The sequence below is a fragment of the Chlorella variabilis genome, assembly GCF_000147415.1.
Source record: "Chlorella variabilis unplaced genomic scaffold CHLNCscaffold_9, whole genome shotgun sequence".
In the NCBI taxonomy this organism is placed as follows: domain Eukaryota; kingdom Viridiplantae; phylum Chlorophyta; class Trebouxiophyceae; order Chlorellales; family Chlorellaceae; genus Chlorella; species Chlorella variabilis.
In genome coordinates this window covers 858247-881420 of record NW_005435079.1, presented here as the reverse complement: position 1 = coordinate 881420, position 23174 = coordinate 858247, and the positions used below count along the sequence as shown (strand labels likewise).

General features: G+C 66.7%; 4 protein-coding genes across 4 annotated transcripts; 1 reads left to right on the top strand and 3 right to left on the bottom strand.

Moving 5' to 3' along the window:
• Nucleotides 1-1434: 1434 nt before the first annotated feature.
• On the bottom strand, nucleotides 1435-5206 carry CHLNCDRAFT_145435 (hypothetical protein; the record flags this gene model as incomplete). The annotated part of the gene is made up of 12 exons (XM_005847900.1): nucleotides 1435-1530; nucleotides 1781-1918; nucleotides 2128-2253; nucleotides 2531-2598; nucleotides 2870-2939; nucleotides 3120-3153; nucleotides 3387-3468; nucleotides 3671-3839; nucleotides 3985-4042; nucleotides 4254-4356; nucleotides 4671-4780; nucleotides 5190-5206. The coding sequence occupies 12 exons, from the start codon at nucleotides 5204-5206 to the stop codon at nucleotides 1435-1437; spliced, it is 1071 nt and encodes a 356-aa protein (XP_005847962.1).
• A 401-nt stretch (nucleotides 5207-5607) lies between these two features.
• On the top strand, nucleotides 5608-7112 carry CHLNCDRAFT_145434 (hypothetical protein; the record flags this gene model as incomplete). Its single annotated transcript, XM_005848059.1, has 4 exons — nucleotides 5608-5635; nucleotides 5773-5933; nucleotides 6383-6714; nucleotides 6881-7112. The coding sequence occupies 4 exons, from the start codon at nucleotides 5608-5610 to the stop codon at nucleotides 7110-7112; spliced, it is 753 nt and encodes a 250-aa protein (XP_005848121.1).
• A 416-nt stretch (nucleotides 7113-7528) lies between these two features.
• Nucleotides 7529-8544, bottom strand: CHLNCDRAFT_13076 (hypothetical protein; the record flags this gene model as incomplete). Its single annotated transcript, XM_005847899.1, has 4 exons — nucleotides 7529-7625; nucleotides 7827-8069; nucleotides 8216-8325; nucleotides 8488-8544. Coding segments are annotated over 4 exons (507 nt in total), but the record flags the coding sequence as incomplete, so codon positions are not given.
• Nucleotides 8545-9747: 1203 nt separating this feature from the next.
• On the bottom strand, nucleotides 9748-13692 carry CHLNCDRAFT_52106 (hypothetical protein; the record flags this gene model as incomplete). Its single annotated transcript, XM_005847898.1, has 13 exons — nucleotides 9748-9885; nucleotides 10030-10047; nucleotides 10179-10241; nucleotides 10333-10605; nucleotides 10837-10906; nucleotides 11092-11381; nucleotides 11641-11730; nucleotides 11911-12219; nucleotides 12455-12555; nucleotides 12747-12834; nucleotides 13043-13143; nucleotides 13285-13365; nucleotides 13647-13692. The coding sequence occupies 13 exons, from the start codon at nucleotides 13690-13692 to the stop codon at nucleotides 9748-9750; spliced, it is 1668 nt and encodes a 555-aa protein (XP_005847960.1).
• Between the last annotated feature and the right edge of the window lie 9482 nt (nucleotides 13693-23174).

Below are 23174 nucleotides of genomic sequence, written 5' to 3'. Positions count from 1 at the left end.
GGGCGGAGCGGGCAGGCGAGGCTGCGGGGTGTGGCCCCTCAGGAGCGCAGCGGTGCCATCACTGGACACAGCACTGGCAGCCTTTGCTGACCCCCTCGTCGCCATGCTCGGAGGGCTGGTACTCGTGCACGTGCTGGATGTTCTGCACAGCAGCCAGCCAGGAGCGCACACCAGCAAGGGTGGGGCGGTGATGGCGACATCAAGCGGCGCAGCTTGAACGGAGGATGCGATGGGGGCCCCCGCGGCTGCCGCGCCCAAACAACACAGCCCGGGTCAGCCCTGACGAGCGAAAAGGCGTGCCCACCTTGCCGTGCGTGTCGGCCCAACTGAGGGCTTGCTTCATCGTCTTGCTCCCTTGTGGCTCCAACGATGCGTCATACCTAACCTTCAGCGCTGACTTGGAGGGCGCCAGCCCCTTGGGGCTCCGCCGCCTGCCGTTGGCTACTGCTGCATCTGCGCCGGCAGGTGCTCCCACCGCCAGCGGTGGCAGTCCTGCCGTGCTCTCAAATGGAGACGGCAGCAGCATGCGCTGCGAGGGCATCTGCGGCGGGGCTGCCGCCTGATGCGCTGCGCCCGGCTGCTGCGCTGCCGCGTCGCCCACCGCTAGCGGAGCAGCAGGCTCTGCCGCGAGCGGCCCATCAGCCGCTACGTGGTCTCCGCCCGCCGCCGCCGGTGGTTGTTCCGTTGCCATGGCCCTATCCCTCACTGGGTACCGTGCTCTTCTTTTCTCTCCGGCGCTTTGGTCGCAACCTGCGCGGCGGGGGCCCACGGGAGCGCCCTCAAAGGCAGGGTCTCGGGTCGGCTGCACAGCAAGCTGACGAGCCCCAGCGCGCACCTATATACTTGATGCGCCTGTATCAATCGCCTGGCAGGCCTCCACCAAGCGTGGGGTCACAATCGGGTGGGCGCCCTGCGGGAAGAAGCCTGCTTGCGAAGGCGGCTGTGCGGTGTTCGTGTGTTGTGGGTGCTGTGTGGGGCAATGGGCATCGCACTCTAACATGGGGCCGCCACGGCGACAGGCTGGCGGCGCCAGGCGCCCTAGCCCCCGACACCCACCACCCAGCCAGCCCTGGGCCTCGCCCCATCCTTGCCTAGGCCCAAGTGGCGAGAGATATTATCAGTTCTGTGTCTTGCATTGACTCAACTGTTACACAACAGGCATAGTGGGCGCAATGGGCGATAGCGCCATCCACCAAACCGACTCCCGCCGCTGTGACTTGTCAAAGGAGGGGTTCCTTTACAGCGGGGAGGGATCAATGAAGGTATCGGCCTGTTCTTTAGTCGATGGATGGAAACAACAGAAAAACACACTGATGGGGAGAAAAAACGGCAGTCCACAGGGGTCGTCCACCAAACAAAAAGGGCACCCACATTGCGGCGGAGAGGGCCTCGCTGCCCGCAGCGCACCCGCCAGCCTGGCCGCAACCACGGGCCTCAGGCCTCAAAGGTCTGCGCCTCAGCCTCCTCCCGGATGCTCTGGAACAGCACAGAGGAGAGGTAGCGCTCCCCAAAGGAAGGAATGATGACCACCTGCAGGGGAAGCGGGCAAGGGCGCGTCAGCAGCTGTGAGGCCCCCAACGCGCAACAGCCGGCGCATGCATGGCACCCGGCCGGCTGGCGCTGTGCAACGCAATGCGGAGCACGCAGGCGAGTTGAGGGGCAAGGGGAAGGGGGCAGTCTGTGGCAGGCAGATGCCACGGGCGTTGCCGCCGGCTGCGGCAAGGGAACAGCATGCAAGCACCGCAAGGGGGGCCGTGGTGCAGGCAGCGCCGCCGCTCACGATGGTCTTGCCCTCGTTCTCGGGGCGGCTGGCCACCTCCACGGCCGCCTTGACGGCGGCGCCGGAGCTGATGCCCACCATCACGCCCTCCTCCACCGCCAGCCGCCGAGCCATGGCGATCGCCTCATCCGAGCTGACCTGCGGCAGGGCAGGGGTGATGGGGATGCTGGTGGTGTGTGGGTCTGCAAGCTGGTGTGGCCGTGTGTGCAGGCAAGGCAGGCAGCGGCGTGCGGCAAGAAAGGAGGGATCCGCAGCAGCCACACTGTGCGACGGCAAGCACGGCAGGCGCGCAGCCGGCCCGGCGAGCTCGGCCGGCCGCGCTCGGCGGCGCCGCGGCGCGCCTGCACCACGCCGTCCAGCAGCGGCACGTCGAGGTTCTTGGGCACGAAGCCGGCGCCGATGCCCTGGATCTTGTGTGGGCCCGGGTTGCCGCCGGAGATGACGGGGGACTCGGTGGGCTCCACGGCAATCACCTGAGGGGGGCGGGGTGGGGGTGGGGGGGGCATGGGCGGGGCAGGGCGTGTGCGTGTGCACGTGTGCGTGGGAGTGGGTGCGTGGGAGCGGGTGCCCGGGCGTGGGGCAGCAGCACAAAAAAACAAAAAGCTGGAGACGGAGGAATGGAGGAAGAGGAGCCTCTCAGGGAGTGTTATGTCGGCAGGCCGGCGCGGGATGGAGCCCTCCCTGCGCTTGCTGGCCGGCTCGGCGGCGGCGGGAGCCGCGCTGGCCGGGACCGGCGCTGCGGCGGCGCACCTGCAGCCCCGCCTTCTGCTCCTTGAGGAACTTGCCGGCGCCGGAGATGGTACCGCCAGTACCCACGCCTGCGCCACGCCCCGGCCCAGCGGGAAGCGGATCACCCTTGCGCACGCCCCGGCAGTCAGCGGCGACACATGCACAGCGCGCACAGCGTGCCGTGGTCGTGCGGGGCATGGGCCCAGCGCCCGAGCGCCTGGCCAGCGGCCCTCCCGTGCACGCAGGCACTGCGGCCCAGCCTGCCCAACCCTGCCGCCACGCGGGCCCCTACCAACAACTGCCCATCCTGCACCCTCCCTGCACCCTGCCAAGCCCGGGCACTGCACCCCAGCCACCCACCTCCCACCAGGATGTCCACAGAGCCGCCAGTGGAGCCCCAGATCTCGGGGCCGGTGGTGTCGTAGTGCACCTGCGGCAGCGGCGGCGCGGGACGACAGCGGCAAGGGGCGGTCGGCGGCGGCAGCAGCGGCGGTGCTGGCCGGCTCAGCTCTGCACAGCAGGCTGGCGGCCTGGGCAGCCGGCAGCCCGGCACGGCCGCCGGTCTGCAGCCAGGAGCGCGCATGCAGGAGCGGCACAGGGGCAGGGGCACCCTCTGCCGCCTCGCTCGCACCTTGGGGTTGGCGCTGCACGGGGAGGCGAGAAGGCAGGGGGCCGGGCGGGGTCAGCCTGGCAATTCTGGCACACCTGGTACCATCTCCCCACCACCAGCAGTACAACGGCTCTCTCAAGCTGCCCCGCCCCGCCATTGCCCCGAGTGTTGACAGCGGGCCTTCCCTTGCCCCTCTCCAAGCTGAGCTGTCAACACCGAGCACAGCGGCTCCCAAGCCGCCCACCCCCCCAGCCCGCCGCCACTCACGGGTTCTCAAACTGCTGCGGGATGAACGAGTCGGGTGTGTCCGCCGCAATCTGCTCCGCCTTGGCGATCGCAGCCTTCATGCCTGTGCAGCCGTGACAGATGGGGCAGGCAGCCGCGTCAGGGCCAGCCTGCGTCGTTCGCCCCATCCACCCAGCCTGGGCTTCGCCCCATCCACAAGAAGCCATGCAGCCGCCCGGCACAGTGGAGGCTTCTCCCACCAAGCGGGCCACTTCTCCCATGCTCCCATTCTCACCAGCCCCACCCCAGCCCCGCCCCAGCCTCACCCTTGGCCGGGTCAGTGAGCACCAGGGTGGCGCCAAAGGCCTTGAGCATGATGCGGCGCTCCAGGGACATGGAGGCGGGCATGGTGAGGATGAGCTTGTAGCCCTTGGCGGCGGCGATGAAGGCCAGCGCGATGCCGGTGTTGCCGCTGGTCGGCTCCACCAGCGTGGTCTGCGGGCAGCGGGCAGCGGGGCGATGAGGCTGGTGCAAAGCAAGCGCAAGCCTGCAAACGAAAACAAGCAGGGTCGGGGCGCGGGGAGCGGGGAGGATGGGAGCGCGGGGCGCCCACAGGCGGCCTGCTTAAGCGCTTCCGCACCTTGCCCGGGGTGATGAGCCCCTTCCTCTCCGCATCCTCAATCATGGCCAGCCCGATCCTGCACGGGCGCACCACGGCCGCTGCCTCGCCTGCCTGCCAGCCAGCTGGCAGCATTGCGTGGCTGTGCAGCACATGCTGCGGCGCAGCGGCCACGGCTCACGACCCGGAAGGCTGACTGAGCAGCTGCTCTCGGCCATGCCGCCGCCAGCCCCTTGCCGTAACAGCAGCAGCGCAGCAGCAGCCAAAGCAGCCAAAGCAGCAGCCCCCACCTGTCCTTGACGCTGGAACACGGCTCCAGAGACTCCAGCTTGGCCAGCACCGTGCCGCCAGCGCCATTGGTGACCTTGGTGAGCTTCAGCAGCGGGGTGTTGCCTGCAGGGGTGGGTGTGGTGGCGGCGGCAGGGGTTGCGAGGGCGGGGCAGGCAGGGAGATGGCCGCGAGGGACGGCCGGCAGGGAAGGGCGCCACACATTGGCAGCGCAGCCAGCTGACTCCGGGGTTGGGACACAGAGCGCCCCCTGCAGCCTGCCCGGGCACTGCCAGCGCAAGCGCCAGCGGCACAGCGCTGGCGCTGAAGCCGCGACCCGGGCGCCCCCTCCCAGCGTCCTTGGTGCTGCTGCTGCCCACGGGAGCAGAATCGCTCCCGTACCCTAGCCTGCGTTGCTTGCTTGCCCCTGCCTCACTCACCAATCAGCTGCGAGATGTTCTCGGCGACCTTGGGGTAGGGCATTTTGCCGTTGGTGGCGGCGGCGACAGCGGGGGCGGGGGCAGCAGACGCCTCGGTCGCTTGCTTCTTCCTGCAAGGGCAGCGCAAGCAGCCCACATAGCCACATGACATGACGCTGACACACTGCCAACGCTGGTACACCCGTGAGCTTCCTAAGCCAAAGCCCGAGGGGTGGGTGGGAGGAGCGGCGGCGGCGTGGCGCGGGACATGCTGTTGCGCCACCTGGCCGTGTCCCGCACCCCCAGGGGCCTTGTTCGCAAACGCAGGCAGGGCACTGCCTGCCTTCAGACTGTGCTGTGCGCTACTGATCGACGCCGATCAGGCGCAGCAGACGCAGAGCATCACGGCCCAGGACGCCTGACGAGGCGGGTGAGTGCGCAAAGTAGGGATCGAGGCGCACGGCGTGCCAGTGCCCAAGACAGGCACCGACGCCACCCCGAGAGCGGGGGGAGACCACCCCAAACGCGGCATACTCGCACCTTCCGAAAATGCCCATTCCCGCGCCAATAGCTTGTGTGACTGTGCGGCTTTGTCTCCATGTTCATGTTCCAGCACGATTGCCAGGTGCCAGCATGCACGCCGTACAACCAGCTGGCGCTCGCAGTACATGTGGAGAGCCGTTCGAGGCGTTGGATCCTGTGCATGCATGCATACAGGCGGGGGAAGGCTGGAGATTGCTTTGTCTGGCGCCGCACCGAGTTTTGAATCATCCACTCTGCTCTGTGGCCTCTTCCGCGCCTCCCTGAGGCCCACTGAGCTGCGGCTGGCTGCCAGGGGCCCGCCCAGTGCGCAGCCGCGCTGTTGGATCCCACCCCCAGCGCCTTGCCGTCGGCGCCGCCGCCCGCCACCGCACGTCGCCCATCGCCCCAGAAGGCCTCAACTGCCCTGCCGGCAGCCATGAGCCCCATCAAAGCTATATTTTTTGGTGAGCATCGCTGCTACGTGCCCACCAGGGCTTCACACGACCACACCGTTGCGCCCCCATCCAGCCATCCTGTCCCGCCCGCTGCCCACCACTTCTCCTCCTGTGTCGACATTTTCTTTCTTCTTCTTCTTCCGCAGACCTGGACGACACGCTGGTGCTGACGGAGGATGCCGACAAGGCGGCCTTCAGCCGGGTGGCGGCGCTGGCAGAGGAGCTGCTGCCGGGGGTCAGCGGGCGGCAGCTGGTCAACGACTGGCGCCCGCTCTTCCACGCCAGCCCCTGGTGCCCCGAGGGCAAGGTGGGGGGCCCTGCAGCAAGCGTGTCACTCCTCCGGACTGGTGCTAGTGTAGTTACTGCCAGCCCCGCATGGTTCTTTCTCTGTGCGTGCGCTGCACATGCCATGCCGCATGCATCGCAAGCAGCGAGCCGTGCCCCGCGTGCCAACCGGTGGCAGGGCGGGCGCCAGCGCTCACCACCGTGCCCTTGCCGCCCGGGGCGCGCCGCTCGCAACAGCAAACCACTCTGGGCTCCATCAGGTTTTTCTGCCTCTAGCCCCTGGCAGAATAGAGTATACGAGTCGCTACATTCCCCTCACCACCTGCCTTGCCTGCCTGCATGCCTGCACGCCTGCATCCCCCCCACCATTGCCCAAGCTGACTGGCACCTGGCCGGCTCCCGGCTGCTGCACGTTGGCTGCACAGGCGCAACCATTCCCAGGCGCTGCCTCACCCAACCCGGCTGGCGCAGGTGGAGGTGGAGGCGTGGCGGGCGCAGCTGTGGCGGCAGGCCATGGCGCGGCAGGGGCGCGACGACGCGGCCGCCGCCGCGCGCCTGCAGCACTGCTTCAGCAGCACGCGGCTGGAGCACTTCCGCTTTGTGCGGGGCGTGGAGGAGATGGTGGCGGGGCTGCAGGGCTGCGGCCTGGCCACAGCCATCATCACTAACGGACACCGCATGGTGCAGCGGCACAAGCTGGAGGCGTGCCAGGCGGGCCGCCTCTTCCAGCACATGCTGGTGGGCGGCGAGGAGGTGGCGGTGGGCTGCGGCTACGAAAAGCCCCACCCCGCCATCTTCCACAAGTGAGCCGGCCAGCCAGGCACAGCCATTGGCAGCCGGTCGGGCACACGGCGGCGGCGCCCGTGCCTGCACGCTGCATGTTTGTTGTGATGGTGCAGCTGAGCTTGCCGGCCTGGATGCACGCCGACGCGCCCCGCTTCCGCCGCCGCCGCTGGCGCTGGTGTGCAGGGCTTGCGGCCTGGTGGGCTGCCTGCCGGAGGAGGCGGTGCATGTGGGGGACAGCCTGATTGCCGACATCAACGGGGCGCTGCAGTCGGGGCTGGCGGGAGCCATCTGGATCAACCGCAACGGCGAGCGGCCGCTGCCGACGGGGCTGCAGGCGGCCGCCGTGCTCAGCAGCGTCCTGGAGCTGCCCTCCGCGCTGCAGCAGCTGCAGATGCTGCCCCGGTGTCCCTCGTGAACAGGCGAGGAAGGGAGGGGAGCCTGTGCAGCCGCACACGGGCGCCGCTACCAATGGCCCAGACCCTGCGCTGCCACGACCTCGAAACGTAGCTTTTGAGCGAGTACTGCAAACTTTCATTCTTCTTGTCCCTCCCGTCTAACCACCTTCATTTCATATAGTAACTGCCAAGAGTGTTTTGCTTTTGCAACATGGGCCGCCTGCGGATGTACGGGCGACAGCTGATCTAATTTAAGGGTGCAAGGCATACAGTGCGAAAACTGCGGGGGCTGTGCACAGTCCAGGAAAAAATCAAGTGCCTCAACTGACGAATAGCATACAAGGGGTAACGGTGCAGAGGGCAGCACAGTCAGCGGGGAGGAGGAGGTAGGAATCGTGAGCAGATCAAGTCAGTTTGCAGGGATGGGGACCACTGGTGCCGCCGGCGCCGCAACGTGCTCTGCAATCAGCTCAAACAGGGCCGCCACGTTGCTGCCCGTCTTGGCAGACGTCTCAATGTGCAGCATCCCGTTGCTGCGGTGGCAGGCATGGCATCAGCATGTGGGGGGAGGGCATCAGGGGGTGAAGGGATCGCACGCCAGGGTGCTCAGGCAACCTGCCTAGCTGCGTTGGGCAAGCGGCGGCCAGCGTGCGCCAAAGCCAACCACAGCGCGCGGCACCGCTCCTGCCATGTGGCAGCGCTGCGTGCGCTGCGCTGCGCTGCGTGGGGCGCACCTCTCCGCCAGCGCCGCCGCCTCCTCGCCGCCCACCGCCCGCTCCTCCTGCGCCAGGTCGCTCTTGTTGCCCACCAGCACCAGCAGCGGCGTGCCCGCAGAATTGCGTGCCAGCTCAGCCACCCAGTGCGCCGCCCGCCGGAAGCTGCGCTCGCTGCCCACATCGTACACAACTGCCGCGGCGGTGGCCCCTCTGTAATAAAGCGGAGCCAGGGATTCGTACCGCTCCTGGCCCGCCGTGTCCCTGCACCAGGCAGGCAGGCGCGTGACGGGGAAGGCATGGAGGAAGGCAGGCTGGGCGGCCCGCCCCGGCGGTGCCCATGCGTGCTTGCCCCTGCTCCTGCTGCCTGCCTCAAGCACTGCCCCATTTCCCCCTGCTCTGCAGCTCACCAAATCTCAAATTTGATGCACTGCCCGGACGGCAACGCCAGCGTGTGCGCCAGGAAGGCCGCCCCTACTGTCGCCGAGCTGGCGGGGTTGAACGTGCCCCGGCATTGCCGCTGCGCCAGGCATCGGGGAGGGGCGGTCATGACGAAGGGTTCAGGAGGGGACAGGCAGACGAGCTGCATGGCTGCATGGCAGGCGGGCCACAAGGCATCACCCACACATGGCCCCAACTGCCGTGCCGCACTTGGGCCTGTGCCATGCCGCAGCGGCCACACCTGCACGATGCAGCTCTTGCCCACGCCGCTGTCCCCCAGCAGCACCAGCTTGCAGCGGGCAGGGCCGGCCTGGACCGGGGTGCCCACCCCCGGCAGCGGGTGCCGCGGTTGCTGCTCTGCAGGGAGCAGGAGGCAAGGGGCGCAGGTTGGACACAAGGCGGGGCGGCGGCGGCAGTGGGCTGTGAGCTCCGCGCGACCCTCTGGCTCGCGACACGCTCTGGCGCAGGCTCTCAATCTCAACCCGCAGCTCCCTGCGTGCAGTGGCAAGCGATGGGCACGCTAACCGCTGTTCCTCGTGACCCACCGACCTCGTGATGCCGCACACCCCATCAAATCGACGAAGCAAAGGCCTGCAGGCCTGTGGAGACAACCAACCCACCCCACCCGCCTTTCCCGCCCGGCCGCTTCATCGTCCCAACCTGGCGGCGGCACGCGCCCACGTGGCAGCGGCAGGGCGCGGTGCAGTGTTTCTGAAAGCTGGCGAAATCGCCAAATGCTGGCGAAATCGGGCCAAAAAACGGCTCTGATTGGCCGAAGGCCATCGCCAGCCAGGGCTGGCTAAATGAGGGCAGGCGGCGGGGCGACATCGCCAGCGCGTCGCCAGCCCCCATGACTGACATCGCCAATATTTTGAGGAGAAATGGCCAATTTTCCTCAGGAACTTCACTCCATAGTGTTAAACAAGCTCCAGCTTGCTGGGGGCTTCGCCCCCAGTCCCCCAAAAGGGAGGCAAGTGCCGACAAAGCAACAGCGGCGCCGCATGTGGCCGCTGCGCTGTGCCAGGCGCAAGGGTGGCTCCCCCGCATTTCGCCAATCCTCAATGTGCCATCGCCAGCTGATTGGCGAAATTTGGACGCGACAGCAGTCCTCATCGCCCGCCCATCGCCAAAGCTGCCACGAGGGCCAGAAACACTGGCGCGGTGAGGCGCAGACCGCTTGTACTCTGAACCTTTCTCTGCTGCTTACACTTGTGCAAGGCAATCTTTTCAGGGGATAGTAGTGCATCGACGGATCCAGGGAGCAATCAGAGATCTCAGGGATGCACTCTCAGGGAAGGGCATGCATCAACGGATTCAAATGGGGGCGCAGTGGAATCGTGAGGACAGATCTGGTGGTTCAAGGGGTTCAGGGACTCTAGGGGTCGCTAGAGTCAAGGAAAGGAAAGGGTGGTTCGGTCTTGATTGGTGTCTTGATGCATCCCATTGTTCAACGCTGGCTATACAGGCGCCCAGCAGCACCACCAACCAACTGGCCGGCCGTTCACTTGCCGCCGCCGCCCGCAGAGGCCTTGGCGCTTGCGGACGAGGAGGAGGAGCTCTTGCCACCGTTGCTGGAAGACTTGGCCTTCGCCTCAGCCTCGGCGGCGGCCTCGGCCTCCTTCTTGGCGGAAGCCGCTGCCTGCGGGGATTGAAGGAGGCATTCAGGCGATAAAACATTGGTGGGCATCAGCTGCTCCGGGTGCCGGCACAGCAGTGCATGGCCACCGAAACGCAATCCAACGAACAAGGGAGATCAGCAGGCACAGCGAGACGTGTGGCTCACCTTGGCAGCGGCCTCGGCCTGCATGCTTACAAGCGGGAGGCAGGCAGGCAGGCAGCAGCAGCCAGTCAGGCTCGAGCCAGCTTGTTGTCAGTGCACCTTCGACAGCTGCCCTGTCCCCAAGTCAACCCCAGGAAAGGAGCGCAGCTCACCTCGGCGGCAGCGTTCTTCCCGCTGGCAGCCGCTGAGGCTGCAGCCTCCGCCTCAGCGCTGGCCTGGAAGAGCAGGCAGGACCGGAGGCGCTTGTTGGTGTGTGCAGGGGAGATGGAGCATGGGTACTCGCATCCCAGCCAGCCTGCTGCATACCTTCTTGGCGTTGGCAGCCGCCGCGGCGGCAGCCTGAGCCTCGGCGCTGGAAGCGCCCCCGCTGGATGAGGCGGCGGCTTCGGCCTCGGCGGCGGTGGGCTTGGGCTTGGGGGCAGGGGGCTCCGGGGCCGGCGGCTTTACCTTCTTCTTCTTGATGATGATGATGGGCGTGGGGACGGGCAGTGCAGCGGGCTCCTCCTCCACCACAGGCTCCTCAGCGGGGCACTCCTCTTCGGCAGGGCACTTAACCTCGGGGCACACACACTCAAAGCCCTGCAGGGGTGCGGGCAGGTGAGGAGTGGGCGTGCCAGCGGTCAGCGACAAGACAGGATGAAAGAGGTCGGGGGCTCGGCGGAGGAGCGGGCAGCAGAAGCAGCCACTACCTAGTTGGGGCTGCACAGGTGTTTTGAGTGCCGCCCTGGAAAGGCTGCTCGGGCAGGTAGCAGTGGGCGGGCACGCCCTGCCCGAGGCCCAGCCGGCGCAGCACAAGGCCTGCCGCCTCACCTTGCCATCGGTCCAGACCTTGGGCGGGTAGGAGGCGAGGTAGTAGACCTCAGTGACGGGCTCTGCCTCGCTGCAGGCAGAAGAAAGAAAGGAGAGGGCAGATGCTTGAGTTTTTTTGTGCGGATGCAGCGGCGCCAGGATGGCGGGCGGGGGAGGCAGGGCGCAGGGCACAGTGCGGATCAGCACTCTCCGGAGGGCGAACAACGCGTTGGGTGTGGCCAGGGCAAAGCTTTCAGGCTGGCCCTCGCCGCTCACGTGGGGCAGCCGGTGGTGGTGGCTTCTCCGCTGCTGGTGGCATCACCATAGCTGGTAGCACCTCCGTTGCTGGTGGCGTCGCCGTTGGCGGCGGAGCCGCAGCCGCTGGCACCAGAGGAGTCAGCTGGGCCAGAGTAGCCGGTGACGGCGGGGGCGCCGTTGGCAGGGGCGGCGGCCTGGGTGCCGTAGGCGGCGCCCGCGGCGCCGGCGGTGGCGTCGGCGGCAGCGGAGGCGGTGGCGTCGGCGGCAGCGGAGGCGGTGGCGTCGGTGGGCACGGGCACCACCTTGAACTGAACAGGAGGGCAGGCGGTGGGTGGGGAGCACAGTAGGTGAGGAGCAGCGGGGCGCAGGCGCGGCAGGGATGAGCTGGCAGAGGGGTGACATGCATTTTTGGGGCGGGCTGGCAGTAGCGAACGAGCGCTCGAGGGAGATAGTAGCAGGGCGGCGCTCAGGCGGGGCGTAAGCGGGGCATGGGTGCCTGTGATGCCCGGTGGCACGTGTGGCGTCGCTTCCAGCCTGGAAGCAGGCAGGCCGCCGCTGCCCCGTCACCTTGCACACTGTGTTGAGGTTCCCCTTCTTGTCGCACGTCACCGGCAGCGGGCAGCACACATCCAGCACGCCGTCGGTGCACTCGGGGATCTGCAGGCAGGACCAGGGGGCGGCAGCAGAGGTCGGCAGCAGGGGAAGGCGCAGGGAGCAGGTGTCGAGGGTTGAGGAGGCGGGCTGTGAGGGAACGGCAGGCACAGCAAGCGAGCTGGTGTCGCCCAAAACCTACACGCATGCTCACACGCACGCACAGGCAGCCATGCAGCTACCGACCTCCTCCTCCTTCTCCTGAGCGGCCTTGAGGGTCACCTCCACAGGAGCTTCCTCAGGAGCCTCCTCGGGGGTTGGCTTGACGATGACAATCTTGGGGTGCTTCTTGACGGGCTTGACAGGCACTGGGCGGGGCTTCTCAGGCTTCTCGGGCTCCTCAGGCTTCTTCGGCGGCTGCGGCTTGGGCTCCTTCTTCGGCGGCTGCGGCTTGGGCTCCTTATTCGGCGGCTGCGGCTTGGGGTGCTTCTTGGGCGGCTGGGGCTTGGGGTGGTCCTTACCGCCGGAGGAGCTGACATCGGCGCTGGCAGAAGCCTGCGGGAGGGGCAGGCAGCAAGGCGGCAGGCGTTCAGGGTTGTGGGCAGGCGAGTTGTTTGGCTCTCCAGTGGGCGTGCCTGCCCTGCTTGGCTTGTGTGGGCTTACAGTCTGGTTTCAGCAAGAACAAGCTTGCAGCACAGACTTTGTTGTTCGAGCAAGGAGGGATGAAGCAGTAGAACAACAGGCAGGACAGGCCCTGCTGCCGCAGCCGGAGCCAGCTGCCGCCACCCACCGAGGCGGACCCGCCCTGGCCGGAGGAGGACTTGGCCACACTCTCGGCGCTCAGCAGGCTGGGGGTGACGCTGCCCTTGCCCGAAGCGAAGGCGTTGCCGTCTGCAAGGAGGGATGGGGTGGGCGGAGAGCACACGCGCAGCGCAGAAGGGTGCGGCTTGGGCGAGGGGCTGGGAGGGGCTCGCACATGCCCGCCGCCCGGCGCCGGAGGCGCCGAGGACAAGGGGACAGGTGCGCCCGGCCGAACCCAATCCGGCAGTGCTGGGGAGCAGCAGCACGCCAGCCCCGCTTACTGTTCTGGGCGGCAGTTTCGGCGGAGGTGTCCACAGTGCCCTGGCCGCCGCCGGAGCCCAGCTTGACGGCGGTCGAGCTGGCGTCGGCCTGTAGGAGCGAGGGGTGCGGGCGCACAGACAGGCAGTCGGCTGAGGGAGAGCAGATCAGTGGCCTGGTCTTGGTGCATCCTCAGAGTGCATTGCAGGCAGCAGCTTGGGGCAGGCCCTGGCCTTCACGCTGCCCTGCGGATGAAACCTTGCCCCTCAAAGGCAAGGTTCTTGAGAAGCTGAGCTGCAGAGGCCTGCTGGGCACCCACCGCGGAGGAGCCGCCCTCGCCCGCCCATGAGAGCGCCTTGCTGCCGGCGCTGGCGCCGCTGGCATCAACCTCGCCCCAGGCCTTACCGGCGCTGCTGGCGGCTGCGGGGCGCAGGCAGGGGCGGGTAAGGACGGCGGGAGGCAACCTAGGCGACATTGGATGCATGGCAGCGGCGGCGGCAGGCGCGCACATGCACGGCAAAGCAGGCCGCGCCCCAGCGCAGGGGCCCCCGCCCCACTTACGCCCGTTGCTCCAGGAGCTGGCATCGGTGTCCACAAATCCGCCCACGCTTGGTTGGCCAGTCAGCTGGCGGGCGCCCACTCCTGCGTGCGCCAGCGGGACGGGCAGCGCCCATGCGCGGCAGCACACGACAGTCAGACGGCAGGGCACGGGCTGGTGAGGCCTCCCTGAGCGTGACTGGGCGGCCCAGGATGCCATTGTGGGCCCCTTCGTGTGGTGAGGAGGCCAAACGCGTCCTGGACAGGACTCTGGTGGAAGAGCTCGAGCGCCCCTGGGCGCCCAGCGAGCCGTGCAACAGCCATGTGGGGCCCTGAGCTGCAGTGCAGACGCAGTCCAAGGCTGCCCGGCGCAGGGTGCAACTCACCGGTGGCCACCAGGGCCAGCAGGCAGGCTGCCAGCACGGTCTTCATGACTGGATCGACTGCACACACACGCTGTTGACACCAACGAGAGGAAGAGAGGGGAGAGATGCTGGGATGGCCCCCTGGTCTCTGACAAGGCCTCTTTCCTGCTTTCCACCCAGGGTTGATGCGGCGGCACTTGGCCATGGCGCCTGATCTCAACCTCTCCTGTCTTCCAACAAACCACAGCAAACTTACATGTTGGCATACACTTATCATCTTGGGGAACACCTATCCATCATGGCTTGATAATCAGCGCGCTGGGTGGCAGGCAGGGTTGGGGGGCGGTGGGGCAAACCACCGCGGCGCCGCCGGTCTGCCACGGTAGCTTCCCCAGTGCCCTGCCTCTGATCAGAGCCAGCTTAGCAATCACCGCTGCAAGACTCATTGCCGATAAGGTGACGGATAATGTGACGGAAGGGGCGGGACTGTGCTCCCTCGGCAGCTGTGCCTGCTCGCCTTCCACTGGCCGCGATGGCACCAGCAGCGCAGCAGCTTTCTGCCGCCGCTGGGTTTAGCGCCGTGACCTGAAGCCCTCGCTAACCCCAGGCGCTCCCTGGTGGGCTGCAGGTGCCGCCTGCGCCTCGCCAACCCCTGGCTGTTACGCAACGGCCTGCAGGTGTTCGATGAGGAGGGCGAGGCGTGGGAGCCCCACCATCCTACTTCCTTGTCGGCTGCTGTGCCTGGGCAGATGCTCGTGCGGCAAGGAGCACATCTGCGCTCTGTTGACCAGCCTCCGCCCCGCCGGCCTCCGCCCAGCCACGACCAGCTGCTGACAGAGGCCAACAGCTGAGTGCTGGTGTGCTCTGTGCTGCTGTGCTCTGTGCTGCTTGTCTTACCCCTCTCCCATGGAGGCGCCGTTTGGTGGTGGAGCAGGTGGAGCAGGAGGAGAGGGGGAGACAAACAGGCACCCTGCCCAAGCTCAAGCTTGCATCGCCCCTGGCCTGCAGGCCACTGTGGGTGCTGGGCGGCGGCCTGTCCTGCATCCCGACGCCCACACCACTTTCCTCCCGCCGCTGGCCGCTCTGACGCCCACTGCTGGCGCATCGGCAAGGCATTCCAGCAGGCGGCTGCCCCGCTGGCTCAGTCGAGGGTTCTCAGCGCCGCGGCGGTAGAGGCGCACCTAAGGCAGGCTCATCCTTTACAGGGCCCGCTCGGCAGCAAGAAACGCTAAGGTTTATTGGGGGGGGGTAATGAACAGGTTGGGATAATGAACAGGTTGAGGTGTTGGATGCCATGCATGCATGCATGCGGTGCAGCTTGGGTTTCAAAACATATGGGGTTCCCGCGGGTTGGTCTTTCTTCTCTTGAGGTTATCGGGGAGTTTCTTCAGCAGGTTGGGAAGGGCCAAGGCCTCTCGCGCAGGCGCGCCTTTCAGGGGTTGGTGTCGGCAAAGGTCTCAGCCTTGATCTGCACCTTTGCTTGTGTGGGCTTAAAGTCTGGTAAAGCAAGAACTAGCTTGCAACATAGACTCCCCGCCGAAACGGGACGGGAACCGGGCGAAAGCAGAGAAAGCAATAAAACAGGGGTGGAGCAAGGCGACATGCAACGCAAGCAGCTGACAGGGCACGCATCGAAACGTGTGTATGACTGGCAAAGTGGCATGGCGCATTGGGGAGAAACGCAACGGTACGGGAGCATGGGCTGGCCAAACGGCAGTGCGGAACGCTAGGTCACTAGAAAAGCAGGGAAAGGCGCACTATGTATGCAATGAGGGCAGCCCCGGCTCGGGGCCGTTGAGAAAGCAGTGGGCGGGAGGGGGGAGGCCCCGGTGTGGGCGGGCCCCATCGAGGGGGGATGGGGCGCGCAAGCGGCCAGATGGGGCGGGGCGCGGGCGGCAGTGGAGTCCTGCGGCTGGGTGGGATATAGGGCAATGAGCGTTGAGCAGTGTGCGATGAGCAATGAGCAATGAGCAGTGAGCAGCCCCTCCCTAAACAAAGTGAAGCGCAGGACGGGGTCCGGTGGATGGGAGGCAAGGAAACGCGGGGGGTTGCCACGTGCGCTACCGCCGCCGCCGCAGGCAGCACCCCTGCGGCGGCGGCAGCGGCAGCAAGCCGTGGACCCAAACGCCGTGCCGCCGCCGCCGCAGGCAGCACCCCTGCGACGGCGGCGGCAGCAAGCCGTGGACCCAAACGCCGTGCCGCCGAGTCCCGTGGCTGTGGCCGTGGGCTTCTGGCAGGAAACTACGGCCGCAGCTCGGCAGCACGGGGGCGTCGCAGCGTGCCGCCGCCGCCGCGCTGCCCCCCGGGCACGGCGGCGGCGGCAGCAAGCTTGGGCCCAAACGCCGTGCCGCCGAGTCCCGTGGCTGCGACCGTAGACCGTGGGCCGGAAACTGCGGCCGCAGCTCGGCGGCACGTGGTTCTGGTCAAATCGCCAAGCGTGCAGCACCGCAGTATGTGCGGCACCGGTCAGCGCCGATGGAGCTGAGCGAGCAGCGGGATGCAATCGGCCAAGGCTGCAAGCAGCCCTGCTGAGAGCACCAGCCAGCGCTAGCATACAGGAGGTGCATCCGTGGGGCAGAGGGCACCGAGCGCATGCGGCAATCTGCTGAGCTGATGCCTGCCCCTTACGTGAGCCTCCCCGGGATACTGGGTCTTGCCCTTGACGCTGCTGGAGCCCACGATGGAACCGGGGGAAATCTTGCTGAAGGCTTCGCCCTCCACCTCGGCCTCTGCACACAGGGAGGTGACGTGACGGGCAGGCAGGCAGCCATAGTGGTGACTGCCGCCAGGCGCAGCATGCAACGCATGGTGCCGTGACCGCTGTGGCGGCGTGCCCGGTGCCAGCCGCTGTCAAGCAGGGACAGAGAAGGCGGAGGGGGTCACTCACTGTCCTCAACGGAGCCCTCCACCTTGGTCACCACCAGGCCGCTGACAGGCCAGTTGTTGCCGGCGGCCACCACCTTGCCCTTGCCCTGCGCGCCAGCAAGCACAAGCAGGCTGAGGACAATCGGCAAACAAGGGGATTGGCGGGCCTACGCAGCAACACGGCAAGGGAGTGGCAGCAGGGGCACGCTGGCTGCGGCAAGCAGGTGCCTGGCCCAGCCGCCGGCACCACTTGCCGAGGCTTCGCCGAAGAGGCCGGACTTGAGCTTGAGGTCGGTGGCTCCCAGGATCTTGTCCTTCTCCACCTGCCCGTAGTTGTTGATCTCGCCCTCGGCTGCAGGCAGGCCAGGCACGTGTTGGGGTGCGTAGGGGCGGATTTGTACCGAGTTCAGGCTACGTGCAGGGGCGATGCCTGCCCAACGGCAGTGTCTGTAAAGGGCGGTGCCTGCTGGATGGCAGTAAGGCCCCGCACCAGCGGACGTGCAGCTGATGCGGACGTGCAGCTGATGCGGACGTGCAGCAGAGCTGCGACCCACCGTTGTTGTCCAGGTAGAGCTCTCCCTCAGTGTCCACCAGGCCCTCCACGGGGTAGAAGTAGTAGTTGGTCAGGTGACGAGCGCTGGCCTGCATGCACAGGGCAGGCACGTCAGTCGGTGGGAGGGAGGCCGGTGTGCTTGCGGGCTGCCGGCTTCGGCCAGCTCCCAATGCAAGCGGCCGGCTGCGGGTCTTGTGGAGTCCAGCCCGGGCTGGCGGAGGCAGGGAGGGAGGGAGGCAGTTCACCTGGGTGGCCGCCAGGGCCAGCAGGCAGACGACAAAGAAGGTCTTCATGGCTGGGAGGCAAGGAGAGGAGGGAGTCCTGAGGCAGGAAGAGGAGAAAGGTGGCCTGAGACTGGAGTGAGGCGAATAAATAGGCTGGGCAGAGGCTACGTGCATGGGAGGTGAATAGGCACTCTGGGTACTGCCTGCCAGAACGGGCACCAGCCTGCTCCACAGCCCATGCCACCCACATCCAAGTGCAGCAGGATTGGCATTAGACTGTGTTTGAAGCGCTGGGGCGCTCAGGATGCCCTCCTGGGGCGCATCGCGCTGCAGTACACGACCATGCATTGTCACCGGCCTTGTGCCAGCCGAGGGGGAAGACCGGCAAACAGGTACTGCATGTCAGCATGTGCAGCAGACTGCTCCACAGCTTGCGCCACCCACGTCTCATTTGTGCAGGATTGGCGTTTTGCTGTTTTTGAGGCCCTGCGGCCTGCCAGAGGGGCCGCCGCACACTGCCGGTACGTGCCACGCATTGGGATGGCCAAATGCACTCCTAAGTATCTGAGGCCTGCCTGCATTTTGGCGAATCCCATTGAATGTAGCGGCCACATGCCCTATTGGCAACCTCGTGGTGCAAGCGTTCCCACAATCCATGATCTCCTCCCTGCCTGGCGGCCGCGGCTGTGTGAGAGACGTCGGTGGCTGCTCCATTCCCGGCTGCAGCGCGAGACCTGCCGGATTGTGGCTGCTTGATTCGAGGGACGGCATGCGATGGCGATGGCTGGCGCCTCACCACTGCAACAGCAGGGAAGCAGGTGGGGTGACACGTCGCTCTCCCACCAGCCGTGCCTGCTCGCCTTCCGCGGGACAGCGCGGGCGCCGTGAGCTGCCCGCGGGTTGCTGATGGTCGCCTGCACCTCAGCCAGTTGAAGGCAGGCTGGGCTGCCTTCTCCCCACGCCCCGCAGGTGCTGGAGGAGGAAGGACAAAGAGCAAGTGCCCACCGTCATGCACGGCTTAAAAATGCTCGCCGGCTGGCTGCGCCTGCGCCTGGGCAAGCCTGAGTGTGGAGAGGAGCGGATGTATGCATGGTAGGTGGCTGCCCTCCGTCCTGCCAGGCTACAACAGAGTCGCTCAATGGTGCTGGACTGGGCAGCGACCTGCTGCCTGGTGTAGACGGCAGCCGACTGGCATCCAGCAGATCACGTCTCCTAGCTTGCACTTCCCCGCTCCTGAGAGACAGACCCCGCACTGAAAGCCCCCGACCCCTCTGTGTCCCAGCGCATCCCTGCCTGATGACTACCGATTGCGTGCATGTTTGGTGCCCCACCCTCCCTCCTCTCTGCGTACACCACACCCACCCTTCGACGCACTGTCTCCTATCCCCTATCAGCCCAGCCACGCTGGCAGCTGCGGGCGGTTGAAAATGTTGAGGCCTTGCACATGCTGAGCCTGCTGCCAGTGAGAAGGGGTGCCCTGCTGCAGATGTGGTGAATGCGCCACCCTGGAGGAGGTGACCGGAGGGGGTGGCACCTGAGGCTGCTGCTGCTGGCCGCGCTTGCCATTGCTCGCCACCACTCCCATCTGCCCAGCAGCAGCCGCCTCCGGTAGCACACCCCACCACTTCTCCAGGGTGTCGACCCCGCCACAGCCTCAGCGCCCACCTCTCCCTCCCTCGCACAGCTTTAGCGCGCTGTGGCAACACTCAATATTTACACAGTCTGGCGCGCCGCCTTGCCATGCACACGAGAGTGAGCCAGACTGGCTTTGGTCGTTGGGGGATTCATGAGACAATCATGTGGAAGGGTGGGTTTATGGACGTATCGGGGAGGGATCGAGGGATACCAAAAACTGCACGCATTCAGTGGCGCAGAGCATGCGCAGCGGCAGCAGGGGGTTGAAAGGGGGCTATCAAGTGTGGGGGGTGTTCTCTCCGCGTTCAGGGGAAGGGGTTCTGTGGATACATCAAGCTAGGTGGTGGTTGATAGAGGGTCTGGAGCCCCTGCAGGGCCGCTTGCAGCATGAGCGGGCGGTCTCTCCGCGACGCATCAGGGGAAGGTCTTGGCAGAGCCCTTCGCCTCGGACTGCACGGCATACACCAGCGAGTGGGATGGCACAGTTCGGGGCTGCTGGAGCAGAGCGGCAGGTCGGGGCGGGCACGTCGAGGCGGGCACAGCCACTGGCTGTGCCATGCCTGGCAGGCTACATAACACTTGCCTTTGAAACTCCACCAGGGCCGGCCTTGGACTCGGCCTCGGCGGATGCCTTGATCTCATCATCTTTGATCAGAGCAAAGCCCTCAGCCTCGCCCTTGGCATCTGCACATGCGGCGCGCGGGCAGTCAGGCGGGCAGGCAGGGGGCTGCCCGGTTGGCAACGTGTGGCCTGCGGCTTGGGCGAGCCATGCCGCAGCCACTGCCAGCTCTCTTGCAGCACATGGCGCAGCAGGCAGGCTGCATGAATTCATTCCCAGCCAGCTCCCTGCCAGCAGCAGAACGGATGCTCACTGCCGATGGTGAGGGTGTCTGCCTCGGCCTTGGTGATGCCGCGGACCTGGTCCTCGCCGGTGCCGATGGACACAGCCTTGCCCTCGGCCTGCAAGGAAGTGCAGCAGGCGGGCATGGCGTGGTGTGCCAGCAGGGAGCTCAAACGCAGGGCAGCCATCAGGCAAGGCTGGAAGCCAGGCCTGTTGGCAGGCCCTGGCCCAGCCTCCTTAAGGAGGCCTGCCCAGCTACCCCAAGCCCCGGCAGCATCCCTTGCCTTGCCAAAGCCGCCAGGGTAGGAGCGGGAGTCGGCGTCGGCCTTGGACAGAATGATGTTGCGCTTGACCAGCCCAAAGGCATCCGCGTCGGCCTTGGCGCCTGAGGAGGGGACGGGCCGGGGCGGGGTGGGGCGGCGGCAGGGAGATGCCGGCACGCGGGGCTTGCTGTCGGGGGGCGTGCAGCACCGGCAGCGCACGCCGAGGGCTGCTGGCAGCACACGCCGAGGGCTGCTGGCAGCGCACGCCGAGGGCGGAAGCCCAAGGCGCTCACCGTTGACTGCCTTCGTCTTGGCCTTGGTGTAAACCTTGCCAGACACGGGATCCAGATAGTAATCAGTCAGGTGGCGGGCGGTTGCGCCTGCAAGCCGACAAGGCGGCGACGTGGCAGCAGGCGGCGGCGGGCGGGGCGTGCTCAGGGGCACCGAACCCTATGCAGACCACAGCTTGCAGGCGCCCTGGGTCGAGCACAGCAGCTGGGAGGGGCAGGCAGGCATGTCAGCGCTGGCGCCCCTGTGCATTGTCACTCTGTCCTGGCACCGGCGACGCGCGCCGGCGATCCGCTTGCATGCACAGCTCGGCAGCAGCAGCAGGGACCCATGCAGGCACCCCTGCTGCCCCAGCAAGCGTGCAGGCCCAGTCCAAGGCAGGGCAGGCGTGCAGGCCCTGTCCAAGGCAAGGTGGCCAAGCAGGGCACTCACCGGTGGCCACCAGGGCCAGCAGGCAGACGGCAAGGAAGGCCTTCATGGCTGGTGGAGGCAGGAGGGGGGAAAGGGGCAGGCAGAGAGAGGCAGAATGGGAGCAAATGCTGGTCCAAGGGAGGAGATGAGAAGGCTGCAGTACAGCAGTACAGCAGTACAGGGAGTACAAAAAGACACTCTGCCGCTGTGAGCCCGTCATCTGGGGGGGCCAAACTGCAGGCAGCCTCCTGCTGGCCACCCACACACAAACCCCGCCGCCGCCACCTTTCACCCCCGCCTTCACTGCCCGCTTGCCAGTTGGCCACCATCACCCTCTGCTTTTGCATCCAGACGCTAAACCTTACAATCAGGGATTGCTGAGGGTGCTCAATTGATCATAGATTGGTCAACCGTCATCGAGTACAGATCAGAAGGAATCAAGCGTGGGGATGAAATGCAGGTGCGGTCGTGCAGCGCTGGGGTGGGTGCTGGCATGAGATAACGGGGGGGATCTGTGCATGAATTTCATGAATAGATAGAGAGTAAGGAGTAGAGGGATGTTGTGAGTTGAGTTTCGTCGCCTGCCCATACCACAAATGGGACTTGTCGTGCTCAGAAATCAAACTTGAGATGGGCCGTTGTCCCCAGCTCCCGGTGCTGGCAACACTTTCAGCTCAGCGGCGGTCGCCAAAGGCCACAGCTGCATGGCATGGAGGCAGAGCCCAGCAGCCTGGTGTGGGAGCCAGATGCAGCATGGCAGCACGCGCCGCCAGCGCCTGCCTCTTTCGGCACACATCTATGGCACGCATCTATGGCATCGGCAAACAGGCAGGGGTTTACGCCCAGCTGAGCTTCAGCTCACCGGATCCAAAGGCGTGGGCAGAGCTGGCGGCGGCGCCGTTGGAGGAGGAAGAAGCCGCGGCCGAGGCCTCGGCGGTGGCCTCACCAGGCGTGGGATGCACGGGCAGGTTGGGATGCACGGGCAGCTTGGGATGGATCAGGTCCTGCAGGACAAGTGCAGGGCAAAATAGAGCGGCAGAGGAGCTTCAGGAGGCGGGCTGGCAGGCAGCAGCGGGCAGACAGAGCCTGGCAATGCATTGCATCTGGCGGATGAGCCGGGCCCAGCGCAGGGCACCACCTTCTCGGGGAGGGCGATGATGGGGTGCCCGGGCGCCTCCTCCTCCTCCTCCGCCTCGACCTCAACCTTAGCCGGCTTGGCCTTGGGCTTGCAGATGCAGTAGAAGTCCTTCACGGCACAGCCGAGGCCATTCATGCGTGTGTGTGCGCCTAGGCGGCCCTAAAAAGGAACCGCCTGCATGACGAACCGCTGGCTGGCGGCGTCCAGCGGTGCGCCTTGCGGGGCATCCCTGCTCACCTCGCCGTCAGTCCAGTTCAGGGGCAGCGTCTTCTCTGCCAGAACCAGCTCCAGCACCTCGGGCTCAGGCTCAGCCTCAGCCTCCGCCGACGCGGCAGCGGTGGCGGAGCTGTCGTCGGCGCCGTACGCCTCGGCGTCTGCGCTGGCGGCGGCGCCCGCAGAGGCGGCCAGCCTGCGGGGGGCGAGGGGAGGCCACCAGGCACGCCCGGCTTTACAATGTCAGTGCTGCTGCTCCCAGCACGCGCACGGCTGAAGCGGGCGGTTGACGCTGATGCGCGCCGGCTCTGCCGCTCGCTCGCGGCCTGCCCCCTGCCGTGCTCACCAGGGGTGCTTCAGCCAGGGGTGCTTCTTGACCGGCGCAGGCTCGGGCTCGGGCTCGGGCTCGGGCTCCAGCACCACCGCGCACTTGGTGGGGGAGATGACCTTGTGCTTGTAGTCCAGCTCCACCAAATCTGTGCAGCACGCCTCGGCGATCGCGCCCTCGCAGTACTCTGGCAGGCGCGGCGGCAGGGAGGGGAGGCGGGCAGGCACGCGCAAGAAGGTCAGTGAAGGGGGCGCGCTGTCAGTCGGCCGCAGCGGGAATGGGAAGGCGGGCAGGCACCGGCTGGCGGTTGGTCCAGGGCGCTGGCTAGTCCAGGGCGCTATGTGCAGCAAGATGCAGGGCCAGGCCCTCTCTCCCTCACCGGGAGTGGGGGCAGGCTTGGGCTTAGGGATGACGATGACAACAGGTGGCTTGGGCTTGGGTGAGGGGGAGGGCTTGGGAACAACAATGATGGGAGGCTTCGGGGTGGGGGGAGCGACAGCGCCGGCTGATGCGGAGGCAGAGGCAGCGGCGTTGGCCGAGGCGCCCGCACCGATAGCCTGGGCTGCGGCATTGGCGTCGGCTGAGGCAGTCTGGAGAAGGCGGCGGCTGGCTGCACGCAGGGGGAAAGGGAAGGCAGGGATGGGTGGGTGGTGGGCGCGCCAGGGCGGTGCCGTCAGTGCCGTCTACACCGCGCCCCCAACCAGTCGCCAGCCGTTTCGACCAGCGCACCCCCCCGGCATTTGGGTAAGCACAGGCACCAGTGACCAGCAGAGAGTGGGTGCAGGCCCAC